Source organism: Pieris rapae, chromosome 9 (assembly GCF_905147795.1).
Source record: "Pieris rapae chromosome 9, ilPieRapa1.1, whole genome shotgun sequence".
Taxonomy (NCBI): Eukaryota; Metazoa; Arthropoda; class Insecta; order Lepidoptera; family Pieridae; genus Pieris; species Pieris rapae.
The window spans coordinates 3,381,938-3,400,985 of NC_059517.1; the positions used below are offsets into that span (position 1 = coordinate 3,381,938).

At 31.6% G+C, this 19,048-nt stretch overlaps 1 protein-coding gene across 4 annotated transcripts; it reads left to right on the plus strand.

Annotated features, from left to right (window-relative positions):
- The first annotated feature begins 6,964 nt into the window (after positions 1–6,964).
- LOC110999714 (thymosin beta) lies at positions 6,965–18,649 on the plus strand. Of its 4 annotated transcripts, XM_022268914.2 has the most exons (6): positions 6,965–7,121; positions 15,971–16,123; positions 16,488–16,601; positions 17,152–17,265; positions 17,561–17,674; positions 17,940–18,649. In XM_022268914.2, exons 2-6 carry the CDS (start codon positions 15,982–15,984, stop codon positions 18,077–18,079), a joined length of 624 nt encoding a protein of 207 aa, XP_022124606.1. In that variant the 5' UTR covers positions 6,965–7,121; positions 15,971–15,981; the 3' UTR covers positions 18,080–18,649. The 4 variants fall into 4 exon arrangements, with proteins under 4 accessions (XP_022124606.1, XP_022124608.1, XP_022124607.1 ...); XM_022268916.2 differs by lacking the exon at positions 17,561–17,674; XM_022268915.2 differs by lacking the exon at positions 16,488–16,601.
- The last annotated feature ends 399 nt before the right edge of the window (positions 18,650–19,048 follow it).

The following is a 19,048-nucleotide window of genomic DNA, read 5'->3' on the forward strand; positions in this document are numbered from 1 at the left end:
ATCCGTACCGTTATCTGACGTTCTACGAAAATGAATTATTTCACTGAATATTATTTTTGGATTGTGATATATTAAGTACATAAACTAATATGAGATAATATAATAGACCTTCTGGAATCTGTATGAGTATTTTATGGATGTGATTTAGCCGGGAATACTGAATCTACCTACAGGCAAAATAATATTGGAAATCCTGGACCTAGATGGAGTTGTGATGCCCTTGAGACGTTTGTATGCTTATATTTTCTTCGTGAGGTAAGTATTTGCTAGTCTATCAAATATTTATAATTGTCAAATTATGTATTTGGATAGATTATAATGGATTTTAGTAGGTAAGTTCTTAATTGACCCTTTGTGTATGATACAATATGTGTGAAGTATGTATATACTGGTGAAGTATGTACATACTGGCATAAAAGAAGTTGCCATGGCAACAAACCTATTATAAGAAAAATGTAGTAAAGTTGTCATGTTGATTTAAAAAAATATGTCTTACAGAAAAGTAATGTATTTCTCTATAATTAAATAAAAGCTTTATAAAACTGATCTATCTTTCGAGTCGACCTGTTTAAAAACTTTACATGGTAGCAGAGCGTGGTTCCTAAAGAAAAAAAAAAAGAAAAAGCGAAACACAAAATGTCGATCGCAAGAATAGATCCTCTTACAAAAGAAAACTATGATACATGGGTAATACAAGCTGAAGCAGTCTTAGTAAGAAACAAATTATGGAAATACATTGAAACTCCTTTGAGTAAAGATCCAAGTGCAGCAGAAACAGAAGGTGACAGACAAGCTAGATCGGAACTAATTCTTATGATATCTCCCTCTGAGCTTAACCAAATTAAAAAATGCCTATCTGCAAAAGCCGTTTGGAGTACACTAAAAGACATTTATGCAAGCAAAGGACCTGCCCGTAAAGCCTTTTTACTAAAACAACTAATTCTAACTAAATTAGATGGTCATGAAATACAAAGTCATTTAAACAAATTCATGGATATAGTTAACAAACTGGCAGACATGGACATAATTATCAACGAAGACCTTTTAACAATATTAATGCTATACAGCCTCTCCAAAGAATACGAGAACTTCAGAGTCGCTATTGAATCACGAGATGTTCTTCCTAAGCCTGAAGAGCTGAAAATTAAAATACTCGAAGAATATGAAGCTCGTCATAATCACAATATAACCAATGACGTCGAACCTGAATCCTCTTTTCAAGAAGAAGCTTTATATGCATCGTGTAAAGTTTGTAAACGAAGAGGTAATATCTTTAAACACAAACACCATAAAATTTGTTCAAACTGCTGGAAGGAAAATAAAGGTAAACATGCTAAGAAATTTGATTCTTTTCATAAAAATAATTACATAATGCAGTGTTTCTTTACAAATAATAAGAAACTTAAAAACAACACATGGGTTTTAGACAGTGGTTGCACGTCTCATATGACTTATCAACGAGACTTATTTAAAACAATAGATAGTACATCCAGAAAACTTAACTTTGCGACGGACGAATACACTGCAGAGATTAAAGGAAAAGGAATAGTTTCCTTTATAACAAAAAACGGCAACAGTAAGGTAATAACATGTTTACAAGATACTTTATACGTACCGAACCTTTGTACTAATTTACTGTCCGTAAGTAAGATGACAGATGCTGGTTGCTCAGTGCTATTTACTAAAAATAAAGCTATTGTAACTAACCCTAAAAACAAAATAAATATAACTGCATATAAACAAAAAGACGGTCTTTACTATGTGCATCCAGATCAACATGAAAGGAACTGTTTAGTCAATGATGATGAGGTTACAAGTTCTCTTCCGAAGAAATCAACAACTTTATCAAGTATTAATGACTGGCATAGAAAACTGGGTCACATGAACGTAAATGATCTGAAATATGCACGTAGACATGAAAACTTAATTGGCTTAAATTTTGATGCATCGGAAGATTTGAATGACTGTGAAGTATGCATACAAGCAAAACTGCACCGTGAACCTGTTCCACGTAATAAAACAACTCAAAGAACGACAGAATGTTTACAAATCATTCACAGCGATGTGTGTGGTCCTATTCAAACGCCCACCATAAGCGGAAATAAATACTTTGTTACTTTTATAGATGACTATAGTCGATACTGTAGAGTTTATCTAATGAAAAATAAGAGCGAAGTACTTGAAAAATTTAAAGAGTTCAAAGAGTTAGCGGAAACACACACAGGTAACAAAATTAAGTTTTTACAATCTGATAACGGGACTGAATATATTAATAAGCAGTTTGACACCTACTTAAAACAGTGTGGCATTCAAAGACGTCTTACCGCACCTTATACTCCACACCAAAACGGAGTTGCTGAACGTAAAAACCGTACCCTATTAGAAAAAGCAAGAGCATTGATGATAGATGCAAATGTACCATTGAAACTTTGGGGCGAGGCAGTGGCTACATCAAATTATTTGGCAAATAGAAACATAAATAATGCCATTGAAAATCAAACACCATTTGAACGATGGGTTGGTAGAAAGCCCTGTGTAAATCATCTATACATATTTGGTAGTAAGACTTTTGTTTTGAAAAAAGGATATAATGGTCACAAATTTGCACCTAAAGCAATTCCAGGGATGTTTGTGGGATACTCTGAAACGTCAAAAGCTTTCAGAATCTACATTCCTTCGAAAAATCATATCATTACTTCAAAAGATATACGAGTGATGAAATGCATGTACTACGAACAAAGCAAGTACGAACTTTCACCACTTTATAATGAAATTGAGTCTACAGCAAAACCTAAACAATTGTCATCACAACAAACACTACAAAAGAAAATTACTATGACGCTTGATGACAATAATAAATATGACAATAATTTTGATACGCAAAATGATAACAATAAAATTTTGGAACAAAATATTCAGGAACCAACAAATATTGAAAGTGACTACAACTCACTTTCTAATATTGAAGACCCTGTTAACAACGGTGTCGGAGAAGCTGTAAACAATAATGACAATGTAGAAACCGCATCCGATCAAATAAGGTCCCTAAGAAGTAGATCAAATATCACAGCTCCTAGGCGATATGATGATTTTATCTTAGCCGCAGCAGAAGAAATTGAAAATATTCACAAACCTACTGAACCTACGACCTTTAAAGAAGCGATGGATTCTACTGATAAAGAAAAATGGCAAAACGCTATGTTGAGTGAAATTACATCTTTAAATGACAACCAAAGTTGGGAACTTTGTAATCTACCTAAAGGACGAAAGGCCTTACCTTGTAAATGGATATATAAAATTAAAATGAATCCTGATGGTTCCATTGAAAGATACAAAGCCAGACTTGTGATTAAGGGTTACTCCCAAATACCTGGTGTCGATTATGATAAGACATTTAGCCCAGTAGTTCGTCTGACCACTGTTCGAACTTTACTTGCAATTGCTGCTAAAGAAAATTTGAAATTATTGCAGTTCGATGTCTCAACCGCTTTCCTATATGGTGAAATAAAGGAAGAGATTTATATGAAACAGCCCGAAGGCTATTCCGATAACACGAAACGAGTCTGCAAGTTGAAACGCAGTTTATACGGACTCAAGCAAGCTCCACGTTGTTGGAATTCATGTATTGCTGAGTTTTTACAAACATCTGGATTTCGGCAGAGTGAAGCGGATCCTTGTTTATATATTAGAAATAAAGGACAAACTAAAGTTTTCATTGGTCTTTACGTAGACGATGGACTTGTAGCATATAACACAAGCACAGCGGGTGATGAATTCATTAAGCAATTACAAACCAGATTTAAAATAACAATAAAGCCTGCTTCGTATTTTCTTGGATTGGAAATAAACATATGCAAAGACAAGACTATTACACTATGTCAGAAGGCTTACACAAGGAAAGTTTTAGAAAAATATGCAATGTCGAATTGTAAATCAGCACCAACACCAATAATAAAAGAAACTGAGACGGAAGAAGAAGTTAGTATCAATATAAATTTTCCGTATAGACAAGCAGTAGGTGCTTTGGCATATTTATCTGTAGGTACGAGACCTGATATATCATATGCTGTAGGTGTCGCTTCCAGAAAACTTGATTCACCTACCAAAAAGGATATTATGTTGGTAAAACGCATTTTCCGTTATTTAAAAGGCACGCAAAATAACGGTTTAACTTACTCACAAAGATCTCCCGATCATTTAGTCTGCTATAGTGACGCAGATCATGGTGGAGATCCAGAAAGTGGGAAATCAACGTCCGGAATGATTAACTTATTTTCTGGAGCTGCAATTAGCTGGAGAAGTCAGAAACAAGCAACTGTCTCCATCTCATCTACAGAGGCAGAGTTAATAGCAGCTAGTGAATCAGCACAAGAAATTTTGTGGCTTAATTCTCTACTCCGCCAACTTACAAAAACTCCAGTACGTCCAGTATTGAAGTTAGACAATGAATCAACTGTAAAGCTCGCGCTTAATCCACGCTATGAATACCATAAGCGTACTAAGCATATTAAACTTAAACATTTCTTTATTAGAGAATGTGTTGGTAATGGAGACTTTACAGTAGAACATGTTTCCACAGATCTACAGTTAGCTGATATGTTAACGAAACCACTATTTGGCCCTAGACTTAAAGAACTCAGTTTACAATTGGGCTTAAAGAATTTATTTACATAAATTCTTTAAAAAAAACTAAAGAGGGTGTGAAGTATGTATATACTGGTGAAGTATGTACATACTGGCATAAAAGAAGTTGCCATGGCAACAAACCTATTATAAGAAAAATGTAGTAAAGTTGTCATGTTGATTTAAAAAAATATGTCTTACAGAAAAGTAATGTATTTCTCTATAATTAAATAAAAGCTTTATAAAACTGATCTATCTTTCGAGTCGACCTGTTTAAAAACTTTACAATATGCCATTAATCAGTCTTCTAAGCAAGTTTTTATTAAGAAAGGGGAAAAATACATATTTCTTTAATTAATATTCGAACGCACGACCATAGATGTCAATCTCATGGTTCTCTCAGACCACTAGCCTCGTACTGCTCAGATTTTCATACACATACATGTATGTACATTATTTAAGTAAAGGAAAACCGACTCAGAGATAGGTTTCTGCAATGCTTCAATTTAACAAAACTGGAAGTTGTAAAGGAGGTTTAGGAGGAGTAATAAGTAATAATTTCTCCAAAGGCTCTTAACAATATTTAAAACCTATTTCATAGCTGTCTGAATACCATTATTGTTACCCTGTTTTAAAAATCTTATCTCATAGTATAATAAATAAAATATTTAACTTTAAAAATTGAGTGGGTAACCTAATAGGATTGTGAAACCCTACAGAAAATGTAAAATTTTTAAAAGGAGCAAACAATCCTTTCGGACGGGCATATTAGCCACACCATGGACACTTATTTTGCAGTTGCTGGACTGAAGTAGGGAGAACCTATAATGGTAAAAAATTTATGTATGGTATGTTTATTACGGAATATAAGATACAGGTATCACATATTCTACGTTATTAAATTATATATAATAACTGTTAGCAATAATGGTAAGAAACAATGTGGACCGTTTATTTTAATTCTAAAAATATATTTGCTAATCTCTTAAATATACTGAGAATTTATTAGTTTATATAACAGTTTATAAGGGCATAAAAATGCTGAGATAACATTGGAAACGAATCCAAAACAATTGCATTACTGATACATATTAACAAAATAAGCCCATACATGTATTTTACACTTACACATACTATTTGTAGTTTAGGTTTGCGGTATTTATCTAGGTGAAAAGTGCCATAACTACCCGCAATATTCGACAGCGCTAATTATTATAATACCTAATAAGCGCCATCACACACAAACACATTATATATAATACCATTTAAAATTAATTTTAGAAGATGTAATATATATTATAGAAAAATGACCCGTGGCGGTGCGAGTCACAGTTTTCATTATACATGTTAATTTATAACCTGGAAACAAGAAAATAGAAAATACTGTTATTACATACTATAATATATTTATAGATAGAAAATATGATTCTGGTAGTGCGGCCTTCTGTAACAAAAAGCTCACTTTAAAAAATAGTTGAATGAATGCGTTCGAGAAATCACGTTTTTTAGTCAACGTGGTCCCTGTTGATACAATACAACCTTAAATAGGTACATACATGTAATCTACCACGAATAAGTAGTTCGTTTCCTATGTTTCTGACTGGAAAACATTGATTTGTGCAAACACTATCATGTAAAGATTTTATTGTTAGTTTTTTATTGAAATTTATCAATTCTTATTCTTTGAAAAAAAATGCCACAAATAAACTGATATATCGCCAATATTATATATTCTAATAATAAACTAATAATAATTTGCAAGTATCAAAAATTTTAGGAGCAATTTAGAATTTCACAAAATTTAGCGTGCCATCTTTTCCAAACAGGAAACCTTCGGAAGCGGGGAAGGTTAAGGTCGGCAAAAATCAATGTCGACCGCCGTACTACGCTTAGCATTTAGGCTATAGGTATTAGGCGTAGGATTTCTGCTTGTCTGCGTACATAGGCGCCCTAAGTTACTGGCGATTTATTATTTCTATGTGATTTAGTATATTATGTGTACAGATTATTATTTTTTTAACAATTTCTGATATTAAATTAGGTAACATGGAACTGAGCTAACATTTTATATTTGTTGTAACGTATATTACTGTTAAAATATTGATTAAAAAATTATGTATAATATATTCTTTGGTATAATACTATTTATACTATATATATTTGGTATAATAATCACATAATGCTTGAAATATTAAGCTTTTTTGTTCATTACGCATTTTATTGCACTGTATAACAGTAGCGTTGACATACGTGTATGTTGTTTGTATCATTCTTTGTGTTACGCGGCGCTATCTTCCAATGTGTGCATGAATCATCGATACTGAAGTACATACTACATAAGCATAACTAGGTGCGTCGAACTGTGGTGTCTCCGCCGCACCGCGCCACCCCCGATTTATCGGCCCGCATACTACTGCTGTGCTTCGAGACAGACAGACAGTCGCATTTGGACCGGCAAGCGAAGTGATCGTGATTTTTCTACCTAACCAAATAAATAGGTAAGTCTTTATATTTCTATTTCTTCTTATTTAATTCATGAGGATCTTAAAATATTTGTAAATATTTTTTTTTGTTTTACTTCGTCTTTTTTTCTAAAAGCAACAGTTTTTAAATATAAAACTTACATGTTTATAATATTTTCTAAAACTTTATTGAGTATTTTGATTATTTTAATAATTTTCTTCACAATACGTAAGCTGGTTCGATATGTACGTTGTTTTGTGTCAATTAACGGAACTTATTTTGCCGGGTGGGAGCGGTTGCATGACTTCATCCACACGTACGGTTTTTAAAACAATCTGTCGTTGTTGCGTGTTGCTGTTCGTTTTGTCCAGTGTATGCGTTTCGATAAGTCATCTATAAAACATTCCCTTCAGTATGAGTAATACGAGATGGCCGTGGATCGAGGTTTCTTGACGGTTAACTACTTATAAGTACCTACATAAAACATACTGATTAAATAACCAGCAAGTTAAAATTTAGGATATCCTTTCAATACCTTTTTCGTTATTGAAAGTGGTTTTTTTAGTTTAATATAAATGTGTTATATAGCCAGTATATGCTGTCAAAACCAATTAAACAATCCGTATTAGGGTGACTTTAGATTAAGGGGGAGCGTAGCACTGAGTGAGTCATAAAATATTTTCAAATAGACGTTTCCTAGAAGTAACAAAAACAATGTTTTAAAAGATAATTAATATATCTAGATCTTTTACGGTTCGTTTCCCATCGTACAAAGTTATGCTAATAAATACAATTACATCGTCGACTAGTAAATGGTCATTCAACTCATCCGAAAAACATTTGTAGTTGGAAATTTATTTCAAAGTTAAAAAGGATTAAAAGGACATAAAAGGATAAGTTCGATGTATCAGTGCAGTCTAAAAATAGACATATGACTAACCCAAACACATGCTTGACACATCAAGATGTTTAAAGCATAACTTAAATATAGAGAACATCTTAAAATATCAGATATTCCTAACGTACGTGAGTTTTTACTAATTAGTTATCAACATACGTGACAAATTGTGAAAATCGACATGTTTTTATTCTTTCTTAACAGCGAATAAGACTTTGTCATCAATTAAAAATCGCTTAAGATATGTCTCCCTGCAATTGTAGGTTTATTGTTTTATATAGCGCAGGCGAAATTGGAAAAAAAACGTACGTGGTGGGCAGCTAATAAACATATTCATTTTATAGAAATAAACGAAGAAAATATTAAAGCCGCTTTCGCCAGTTTCACGCGTCATAGCGTTCTTAAGAGTGATCGCACGTGAAATCTATAATTGATAATTGCAACTATAGTTCTTTCATGTATCGAATTTTGCAATTTTATTACTTTAATACATAGTTAAAAACATTAAATATAAACATGTATGAATATAAAACAAATATGAAAATGTTAAATATTTACATTCTTTATTTTACTTTACCTTTTAATATGTTTAAAAGTAACCATTTTTGGTAATTATAATTTATTAAGAAGCAATTTCACTTTTCCTGTGATTTAATAACAAAATGGGCCCTTCAACCTAATTGTTTACTAGATGACTTCTCAAAACTACATTGTTTTCATCATTTGACATTTGTTTTAAAACGTTGATTCAATATAATTTTCCTGTCCAAGCTATCAGTCAGTTGAATATGAATCAGAATAATAAACATAACTGTACTAACGGCCTCATTAGCACGTATTATAATCACATTGAAACGGTTAAAGATTTTCTTATTTTATGGTTAATTAAAGTACTTCAAAACCTTTAATAATAATTACAATTCCGGTAATAAATGGTTTATATAAGTATAAAATAACAGAAATACATACATCTATTATGTTACTGTTGTAATCTGCTCAGACAGGACAGTGGCCTGTGAAAGAGAACCTAAAGGGAAGACAGGGATGCAAAAGCTTCCCGAATAGAATCGATTGAGAGCAAACAGCCCTAATGCCTAAGTGTTACCGGTTTGCGGGGGTGCGTACTACGGAACAATACTTTTAAAATAATTACTTTCACTAAAATATTTCTGTAAACTTTATTATATTTCAATAATTATATATAACTTTTAAATATTTATCCAGAACTTCGAATTTATTGTTAATTTTAACTCTTTAACTTGATACGGAGATGAAACGCTAATTAGTAGCATTAAATTAATTAAATGCATATACATCATAAATTCAACGTTGTTAGATTTTAAAAACTAAAAGATTTTTCTGATATGATAAACTACCCACTATTAATAAATGTGTTTATATGATATTAAAAAAAAATAACACAGTTGTAGATTTCTGTTAAATCAATTGGAAAACCCTACGTTATTTGAATACAGGCACCATAAGTACATGCTATCTAAAGTCTAGATATACGTAATTCGAATATCCCTAGCAGACACCCCTTCGGAACTCCACTGTGGTCCTGCAGATCGATACAATGCATCGAGGGTACATTTTTATAATATCAAACTATGTTCTGTATTTTTTTGAATACGAGGGAGATTAAAATCTATTTTAGCAGAAAGGATATTGGATTATTATTAATAACTGTTTCAGCATCTTCTTAATTAAATTGAACCATTAAATGAACATCATCAATTTACACAGAACTTTAAGCTAATTACTAATTTGCCCGTTATAAAGTTAAATAAATAATAAAAAGCTAGCTAACACGACACCAGCCATCCGTGGTGCTTACTGCTCTTGAAATCTTAATTGCTAGCTCCGCTTGACGCTCCATAAAATTTAAGATGTAATTTTTGATTTGACGTTGCCTTACATCTTACGTCGCGCTAAAGATGGCGCGGGCGGTGGGGTCAATGACATCGCGTTTGGCGCATTCTAATTCTATTAAAATCATTAATGAGTCACTTTAATGCATTGCATTGATATAAATTACAAGACAAGCCAGAGATGCTAAAGTACATTCATTCTTCATTCATTTGGTAACTGTCATTATCTTAGTTTTAATGAACTTAAGAATCATTTAGTCTAAATTATTGTTTATTTCATTAAAATTACTCGAACCCTATTGATCCTACGGATCCTTTGATATAGTAAGGTCTATTTGACTCTGATATTGGTACTTAATAATTATTTCCGGCTACGTACCTACTGAAATTTTTCATTAATATATTATTTAAATAAAAAAGGCACTGCCCACATGAAATTCATTGAAGTCGTAAAGTAAGCTCTCTTATGCTATTGATACACGCAAAAGTGAGGGGATCCCATGTACCTAAAAGTTTATAACGATATGCCATTAGTAATATATTACTATTATTAATAAAAATATTGACATATAAAAGCATTCTTTGTTAATTGTAATTCTAGCAGCACAGATATTAACATGCACGTATCGTGCTTCGGAAGACATTTACCTATTTGGTATTATATCTTTTGTTATATCGAGACAATTCTCTTGTCCTTGCAAATTGATGCGTCAAATCACACTTGGATTGTAATAGTGTGCCTTTTCTGTAAGAACGTGATAGAATACGAAATTCAATTATGTGCATTGAATTAATTTCGTAATTTTTTACATTTAAAAACAATATTTTTTACAAGAGCTGAAATTTCTGTTCTCTGAGATATTTAAACAATGTTTTTTACCACTGTTTTTTACTAATGCATCGTATATCTTGTATTTCGATTAGAGTCTTATCTGTTCCCTAAAGAAATTATCAACAATGGTTATAATTGATAAAGACCTGTTTTATTTGTGTAGATGACTTTACGGTAAGAAAGACATTTTGCCATTATCTTTAAAATCATTTTCATGACAAAGGAGTAAATAATCCTTAGTTTTAGACCTCTTTTGCTTTGTTCTTTCGCATTAAGTATATATAATACGAAAGGATAAAGAATAAATTATTAATTAAACCCATATAAATGCGCGAAATTATCCTGTTTCGAGTCATCGCACGTCCGCTTGTAATGAACTCCTCAATTCCTGATATTTGATACAGACATGTGTTAGCTACGAACCATTGCGTAAGGCTTAACTTTTAAAGATAACAAGATATGTTCACATTTATTGGTCTAAGAGTTAAATAAATAAAACGTATAAATACATATATACTCATCATCAGTGCTCCTGTTTTAAAAATGAATGACTAGATATTTTCCCTGTCTAATGTTATATTACTGCATTAACTAACCTACCCCCTTTTTCAACAAGCACTGTGTGTTGATGGTAAATACATTATTATGGCATTTAAGTATTCGATAATGTCAAATGTGAGGTAGATTATCTTTATTTCCAATAATTGCGATCAAAAGTTCACAACCCTAACCAAATATGGAGAAATGCTGCGTAGTGGGGTCACCTTGTTGACAGGCTAGCACAAGGCTGGCCGCCATTTTGGTCCTATCATGAGCTGGAATGTGTACTATTTATAGGCACAAGGTCGCGTGGAGATTTGCAGATGACTATAAAATAGAATGCAGTGGGAACTGAATATTTGGATAAATTTAGAATTTCATTCGAGATCTTTAGTCTTCGTCAGATATCGAATAAGTATGTTGATTATTATATTTAGACTTTTTAATTATAATCACATTGATTTCTTTTTTTTCGGTTATAGTTGAAGTTGAATCAATTTTTATAGTATATCCATTGTTGATTGGTTGTCAATGTAATGAAAACTGTGCATGTTAAATTAATATATATTGTTTGTTGTGAGGAATTTAACGCGGAGCTTCCGACTCCACCAGAGTTACATACATTATGTATACATATGTACATTATTAACTAATACACAATTTAAATAGAAATATTTAAGAGAACGATACCTAGTAATCGCTTAATTATATTATCAAAAATACAGGTGCACAATAGTTAATTAAGTTTTTACATTAATGCTATAATTAAGAACCATATCAATTAAAATAATATAATTAAGAATTATACAATCCCGATTAAATTAGATTCTGGATAATAATTACACAAGTATAAATTTTACCTAACAGTAAATCTTTAGTTGAAACTTTCATATTATGTTTTACATTTTTAAGTTCGCCCTTTTGTAACGCTTTAATTAGTGTATCTAAATCATAATCTTCACTACAAACTCCTTGGTTAAGCCGTTAATCTCGTCGTAGTCTGTTAAGCCTTCGCGGTGAAATTTTAATAACTTTCTACGCAACCGGGCCAGTCTAAATGCTGACTCAGAGTTCACTGTGCGTAATTGATGCGAAGGGGTCTGCAAAAATAAAACCATTAAAAACGCTACGAAGAACATTATGGTTGACTGTAAAATTTGTGTTATACTCACTGTCCGCGATAGAATATATTTCTGTACTAAATAAATGATGTTTTGTACTGAGAATCGCAAATAGTGAGTCCAGATCTTTTCTTTATCATTTTATGGTTCCCTCCCCGTATGTATATACTAAGATATGATTCAATGATTATGTATAAAATGTCAATAAAGTAAAAATTTCGTATATGAGTCATGTTTAGGTCGTTTACCGTGAACAACTCATGAGTCGATTTAAAAGGAAACAACAAATATTTCCGGTAACATTTCTTTAGCAAAATAAATTAGCTTTATGCTTATTTTATCTCTATACATTCGTGTAAGCTTATGAATAAATAAAGCAACCAAATATGGTACGAATAAATACTTGTTTTAATTTGTAGTCGGTAAATCGTTTACTGGCGCCATTGTCGGCCCAAAAAAAGCGATTACATAAAACGTATTTCAGACTTTATCTGATAATATGTAATCCGAATAAGGATATTGTTCATACTTTTTCTTTTTTTAATTGACTTAAACACTAAAATTCTGACGAAAAACACTTCACCGATAAGTGAACATGGTTTAAATACCGCTTTAAATTGCAAATTATTTACTTATGAGTTAGTTGAGTAACCGTCTTTAGTTACATATTACTTACATTACACATTCAACGATACTAATTTACACAATTAGAATTTGACGTTTTTTCATATCTACTTTGTTCTGTGGCAAAATGACATAGCTCTAGATACGGACTGATATGAGGCTCTCACAAGTCCCAAGCCTGCTTTTCTAATCGGATCTGTCGCTCTTAAAGCTCTGCCTTTTAAAACGATCGCCATAAGCGAAGAATATAAACTCCACAAAGGTCCCTTATACTGCGACCATATGGCCAGTTGTTAAAGTTTTTTAATCTCACGATCAATTTCAAGTCGTACTTGTCTTACCGTTTACGGTTGTGGAAAGGCTGACATAACTGTTGCTGTACAATGCTTAATTTTTAGCGCAACATATGGTACATTGTGTTTGCTTGACGACTTATTGTTTAGTGTTTGCATTGTAATGACGTGTTTTCTTTGTGTTTCCGAAATAAATGGTACAAAGAAGGCTCAGTAATTTTCGTACTGGAACTGTCTGTACTATCAGGATACTAAATTCTACCTGGGGGTGCTAATAATTAATAATAGATAGTAGTTAAGTCAATTAAGTTTTAATTACTTATAACAATACAAACGTTCTAGAAACTTTGGTCACTACTATAATATTTTATTATAGTAGTGACCAATAAGTTATATGAACCAACCTATATTTTTAATTAATTGTTTTTAATTAATTATTGAAAGGCGCAGAACAATATATTTTAATATTTATTTATGTACCAGGTCAAATACTCGAAAATATACACATCAATGTAAATTACAATTTATTGGCAAATTACATTGTTATTGGGCTTAAAACAGTGTTTTTTGTGATAGCTGAATGTAGTTTTATCATTATCGTTCAGGTTGATTAAAAACTTACGCAAAATTGGAAAGTACCGTTTTTCTAGAGTTGTTAGATACACGCTATACCTAATAGATTTACAAGTCCATATTAAATCCGGATTATACTTTACAATACCACTGAAACTACTTGTAATGAAATATATGTTAGTTAATTTATATATATGTCATATATGTATGTATTTGTTTTTAAGTAACTATGAAGCATAAAAAATATTACTATTTATTAATACATATATATTTTGCAACATAGTAGCTGTTAACCCTTAGTTTTTGTTTATTAACTCATTTCCGTTGTATAATCGTCACATCCTTGTCAAGTTGTCTACATGTCTGTCTCATCAATATTTGTTATTCAGACAAGAAATAATCTCAAATTAATTGTACCATTTTCATCTATTTTAAGTGATTTATTACCCCTGATAATACTTTTATCTTGTGAATGTCGTCATTCATTATATGTCTCAAGGATATTTTTAAAAGTAGGTATATTCTGCTCGTATCTGTTGGCTAAGTTACCTACATATCATACCTGAAATTGCAAGTATTATCGTACTAGGGTACAATCATCTTTCTTTCGAAGGTAGTCTTTTCACATTTTGGGTTATATTTAAAATAAGCTGCCCCCGCGACTCGTTCGTTTCGCCTTAATATGATTTTGTACTTAACCTTCTTTCAAATTTTTCTCTCCATAAAAACCTTCCACAGAGTTCAAGGAATAAGTTTAATACGCATAAATACACGTATTGATCCATCTTCGTTTTTGAGCTTAGTAACATCGTAATATTGCCATTATACATAAAATAACAAATATCACTTTTCCAATTTTCATACCATTTGCAAGTAAAAAGTTGTTTTTTTATAAAATGCAACGATGTTCTGACGAAAACGCAAAACAATATTTCCAAATACTTTTTGAAAGCAACGTGCCAAAAACATGAATACCGAGCAATTTCGTCGATTCACATTTATAATAGCCATTATTTGCGATTTTACATTTTTCACTAGACGAGTACATTGACTGTCTGCATAAAACATGAATAGGTGATTATTTGTAAAACTGCGCCTCCCTTGTGTCTCCAAACAAAAGACTGTTACCGTGGTGGACCGGATGTATTATAACTTAGTATACATAGGCTTAACCAACAATGTCCGATATACATTTTGTATTCAAGTCACTTGTCTCTCGACGGCGACTAATATTGTGTATTTTTCACCTCGATTGTTAGCTTATTAAAATTTTAAGAAGCAAAATAATTTTAAAGGATTAAGTCTTCTTTAAGACTGCAAAGAGCTAACTCAGTACTTACATTGAAATTTTTTCATGTGTGTTAATTTGATTTTACATATATTCTTCCGCTGCGAGTGTGCATTGCCCCTATCTTTACAGTTATTTCTGCAGAGTTGAACATTCTTAGCTAGATCGTTAACGTTAATAATCCTGAACAACATTTTTATTTAATAGATGATGCTTCTTGAAATAGTTCCAGCATATTGTCCAAAACACATACATTAAATATAATGATATCATTTTTCAAATATAATAATTAGACATAATATATATTTAATATTTAAAAAAAACTTTGCCTATTTATTGAAGGATTTAAACTGAAACTGTCGGATTTTAATATTACTACGAGACTGCATACATTATATTTCCTTAATAAAGTGGTTGAGGTTTCAATGCGTGTTCCCCTCGAGCATCGCCCTCGCTATTCTGAACCCTTCGCAAACTCAAAAGCAAACTCAGTTATGTGTTATTTCACTGAATAATACTTTTGTATTCTAATATAGTAATGTGGTTAGTTTACAACTAAACGTAGGAATATTTCGTCAAACTTTACAGATTTAGCATGTATATTATTGCATACGTTTTATTATATTCGTTGCCATTGTTATATTTATCGATGAAACGTCTGTTTTTCGTAGACGTAAATGGTTACATATTAAAGTATTTACGCCTCACTTATCTGGCTAATGCACTGTGACTTTACGTAGAATGTAATCTAAAATTTAAAAGCGCATTAGGGAAACATTAGAGAAGTTATCAATATAGGTGTCTTTTTACACATTCCAAACTAATACGTTGTTTTGCTTCACAGATCTCAATAAAATGGCCTGCTCAGTCGACGCCCCATCCCTGAAGGACCTCCCCAAGGTCGCGACAGACCTCAAGAGCCAGCTAGAGGCTTTCAACCCCAGCTGCCTCAAGGACGTGGACACCAATGAGAAAATTGTCCTACCATCTGCAGAAGGTGCAGTTATTAAATTTAGACAAAAGTAATCGCAATGGCAAATAACAAAATCCTTTAATCAAAAAATTTGAATATATACGTAGATATATCTATGACAAGACACTTTTTATCCTCATATGAATTAAATGATTTTTATTTCCATTTGAAAGGATTTGGAAAGCAATTCTATATTATATGCGATTACTTTGGTGTGAAAATAAAAAAAGTTATTGTCACTTAAGTACCTACACATATATTTTTCTAATTTTGAGATTACCAGAGAAGTGTAATCAGAACAATGTCATAGACTATGATCAAGTGATTTATTCATTCAACAAAGAATTGGTATGCAGTAGAAATATAGGACAAGTGCATTTTTAAACAGACGTCGCAAAGGAAAAACAACATACAGCTCTACTTCAGGGAGTTGAACAATTTCAGCCGTCCTTACTGAGGAAAACGGAAACGGTTGAGAAAAATGTACTCCCCAACGCGTTAGGTACTCAGTGCGTGAATACCTGCACAGAAAATAACAATCCATTAATCCAAAATAATGGTCTGTGGAAAATAGCTGCTTATATTACAAATTCGGGTCCAAAGAATTAATGTAATGTATCGTGGGACTGTTACGACTTGTAATAAGAGAGCTATTTTCATTTCAACACGCTTTTATGATTGCGGGACTTAATTTTAGTGTCACGAGAGTTTTGTTCCTAATAACAATAAGTTTTAAAATCCAAAGTTTAGCATTCTTATATTATTTTTAATGTATGTATGCACATTCAATGTTTTTATTCGCATGAGTTTGAATATCCGTTAATTGCCAATAACTTTTATTGAAATAACTGCTTTTTGTGTCTGGTTTATTTTTTAATCTTAATGTCACATAATATAATTGTAAAAATAGCAACACATTATATTACTTATTTTTATAGGATCGGTAGCAGTTTGCACAGGCAATTAATGGAATTTTTAAATGCGACGAGTCCCGAAACCCCCTTTTTTTCACTATCTTACTACTTATTAAACGTCATTTTGATGCTTTGCAGATGTTGCCACTGAAAAAACCCAAAAATCCTTATTTGATGGCATTGAAAAATTCGACGCTACAAGACTGAAACATACTGAAACTAATGAGAAAAACCCACTGCCTGATAAAGATGGTATGGTTTTATTTATTTATTAGTTCTAAAACAACTGTATTGTTATAAGTTTTAAATACAAGCATATCAATAATTAAGGCAAACAAACTTACTATATACTTTTTTACTATTATTAAGCATTTTTAAGATAATTAACTATTGCATCTTATAATTTCGTTATCGTTAGTTAATTATTTATGTTTTCTGCTTCAGTTTGCATTGCGCACATAAAATGCATCTGCACATAATTTTAATTTATATTTTAAAAATATTTTTGCCTGTGCTTACACTGCATTGCACGTTGCTTTATAAACAGTTGTAGCTGCCGAGAAAGCGCATCAGAATTTACTTGATGGGGTGGAACATTTCGACAAATCTCAGATGAAGCATACCACGACGGAAGAAAAGAATCTCCTGCCTCCAATTGAAGGTTTAATTCCATGAGCTTTATTTTATATTGCGCATGCCTAATTTGGTTTTTTGTGTGTTAGCTACTTTTTGTACCTTAATAATTTATATTCTTGCTTTTGCAATGAACATTATAAATCGTAAATTAGTACGATATATTGCATACGATACAGTGTTTACTCTGTAAAAACAATAGTACCTATATGTACATCAATAATTGTATCATCAACTTCAAACGGAAATTAAACTTTATAATACCTTTTATATATTTTTTTTTATTTTTACAGCAATTGAGGCCGAAAAGGAGAAAAATAAGTTTTTGAATGGCATTGAAAACTTCGACCCAACCAAGTTGAAACACACTGAAACCTGTGAGAAGAATCCTCTCCCCACTAAAGACACTATTGAACAGGAGAAGACAGCTTGAACTATCCTCCATCGTATTTATTGCAACTATATCTCGCTAGTATCGCCGTATTTTAGTAACGATAAGTTAAAAATAACGGAACCAGTATTCGAGACACGCAAAAATTGTGAATATTTCAGTCTTTCAAAAAATTCACCTACAGATTTCGCGTATTCTAAAACTATCATAGATTTTTCCATGAAACTCGAACTGGCTTTCCACTAGATTATAGGAACCGAAATTTTCTACGTCACTTTTAACGATATAAAATAAGTGTATTTTATGAGCATTTTATTTAATTTATATCAAGACATTGTTAAGATACTGTACTGATTTTGATTAAGTATGACCACTACACATACTTACTTTTTTATGATTAACTTCCAGTAATTTATTCACTTATATGTCAAAAATGAAACAACATTTAGTCTCTAATAAAAACAATAATTAGGAGTGTAGTCGTCAAAACCATTTTGTGAAGAGGTTTTATGTGTACGGATTCTTTAAAAATAATTGTACATCAATAGACCTCATTCAAAATTATTCTATTGTATTTTATTTAGTAATGGCAAATATTTGATGCTCAACATAGAATAGTAACTTTTTTATGTTTCAATTTTTTGTGATGAAAAATATTTATAGTAATGATAATCAACAATTTTTCAATTTTATATAATGCTATGATGCCAATAAATCAATCAATCGAAAATTTGTATGTTTTACAGACGGTGCTTTTTATAAATATAGGTTTTAAAAAAGTGTTTGTTGTTTTATGTCCCTAAAAATACGTTCATAACGAAATATGTAACTTTGAAGTATAGTTTCTTTCAGAAGTTTAAATCGTTTGGTAAACTCTATAATGTATTATACTATGTATATTTTAACATATTATTACGAACCTATAGTCCGCGCCACGACTCATTGCCGACGGGAACCCTGGAACTAAATTAGACATCTCCGCCCAGTGTTGCCAACTTAGTGGATATTCCA

What these genes read in the sequence shown, in the direction of transcription:
- LOC110999714 (XM_022268914.2), top strand. Translation starts at nt 15,982, where the DNA reads ATGGCCTGCTCAGTCGACGCCCCATCCCTGAAGGACCTCCCCAAGGTC. An exon ending in TGTCCTACCATCTGCAGAAG is followed by an intron (nt 16,124 to 16,487) that starts GTGCAGTTATTA and finishes ATTTTTAAACAG; the next exon opens with ACGTCGCAAAGGAAAAACAA. An exon ending in TGTACTCCCCAACGCGTTAG is followed by an intron (nt 16,602 to 17,151) that starts GTACTCAGTGCG and finishes GATGCTTTGCAG; the next exon opens with ATGTTGCCACTGAAAAAACC.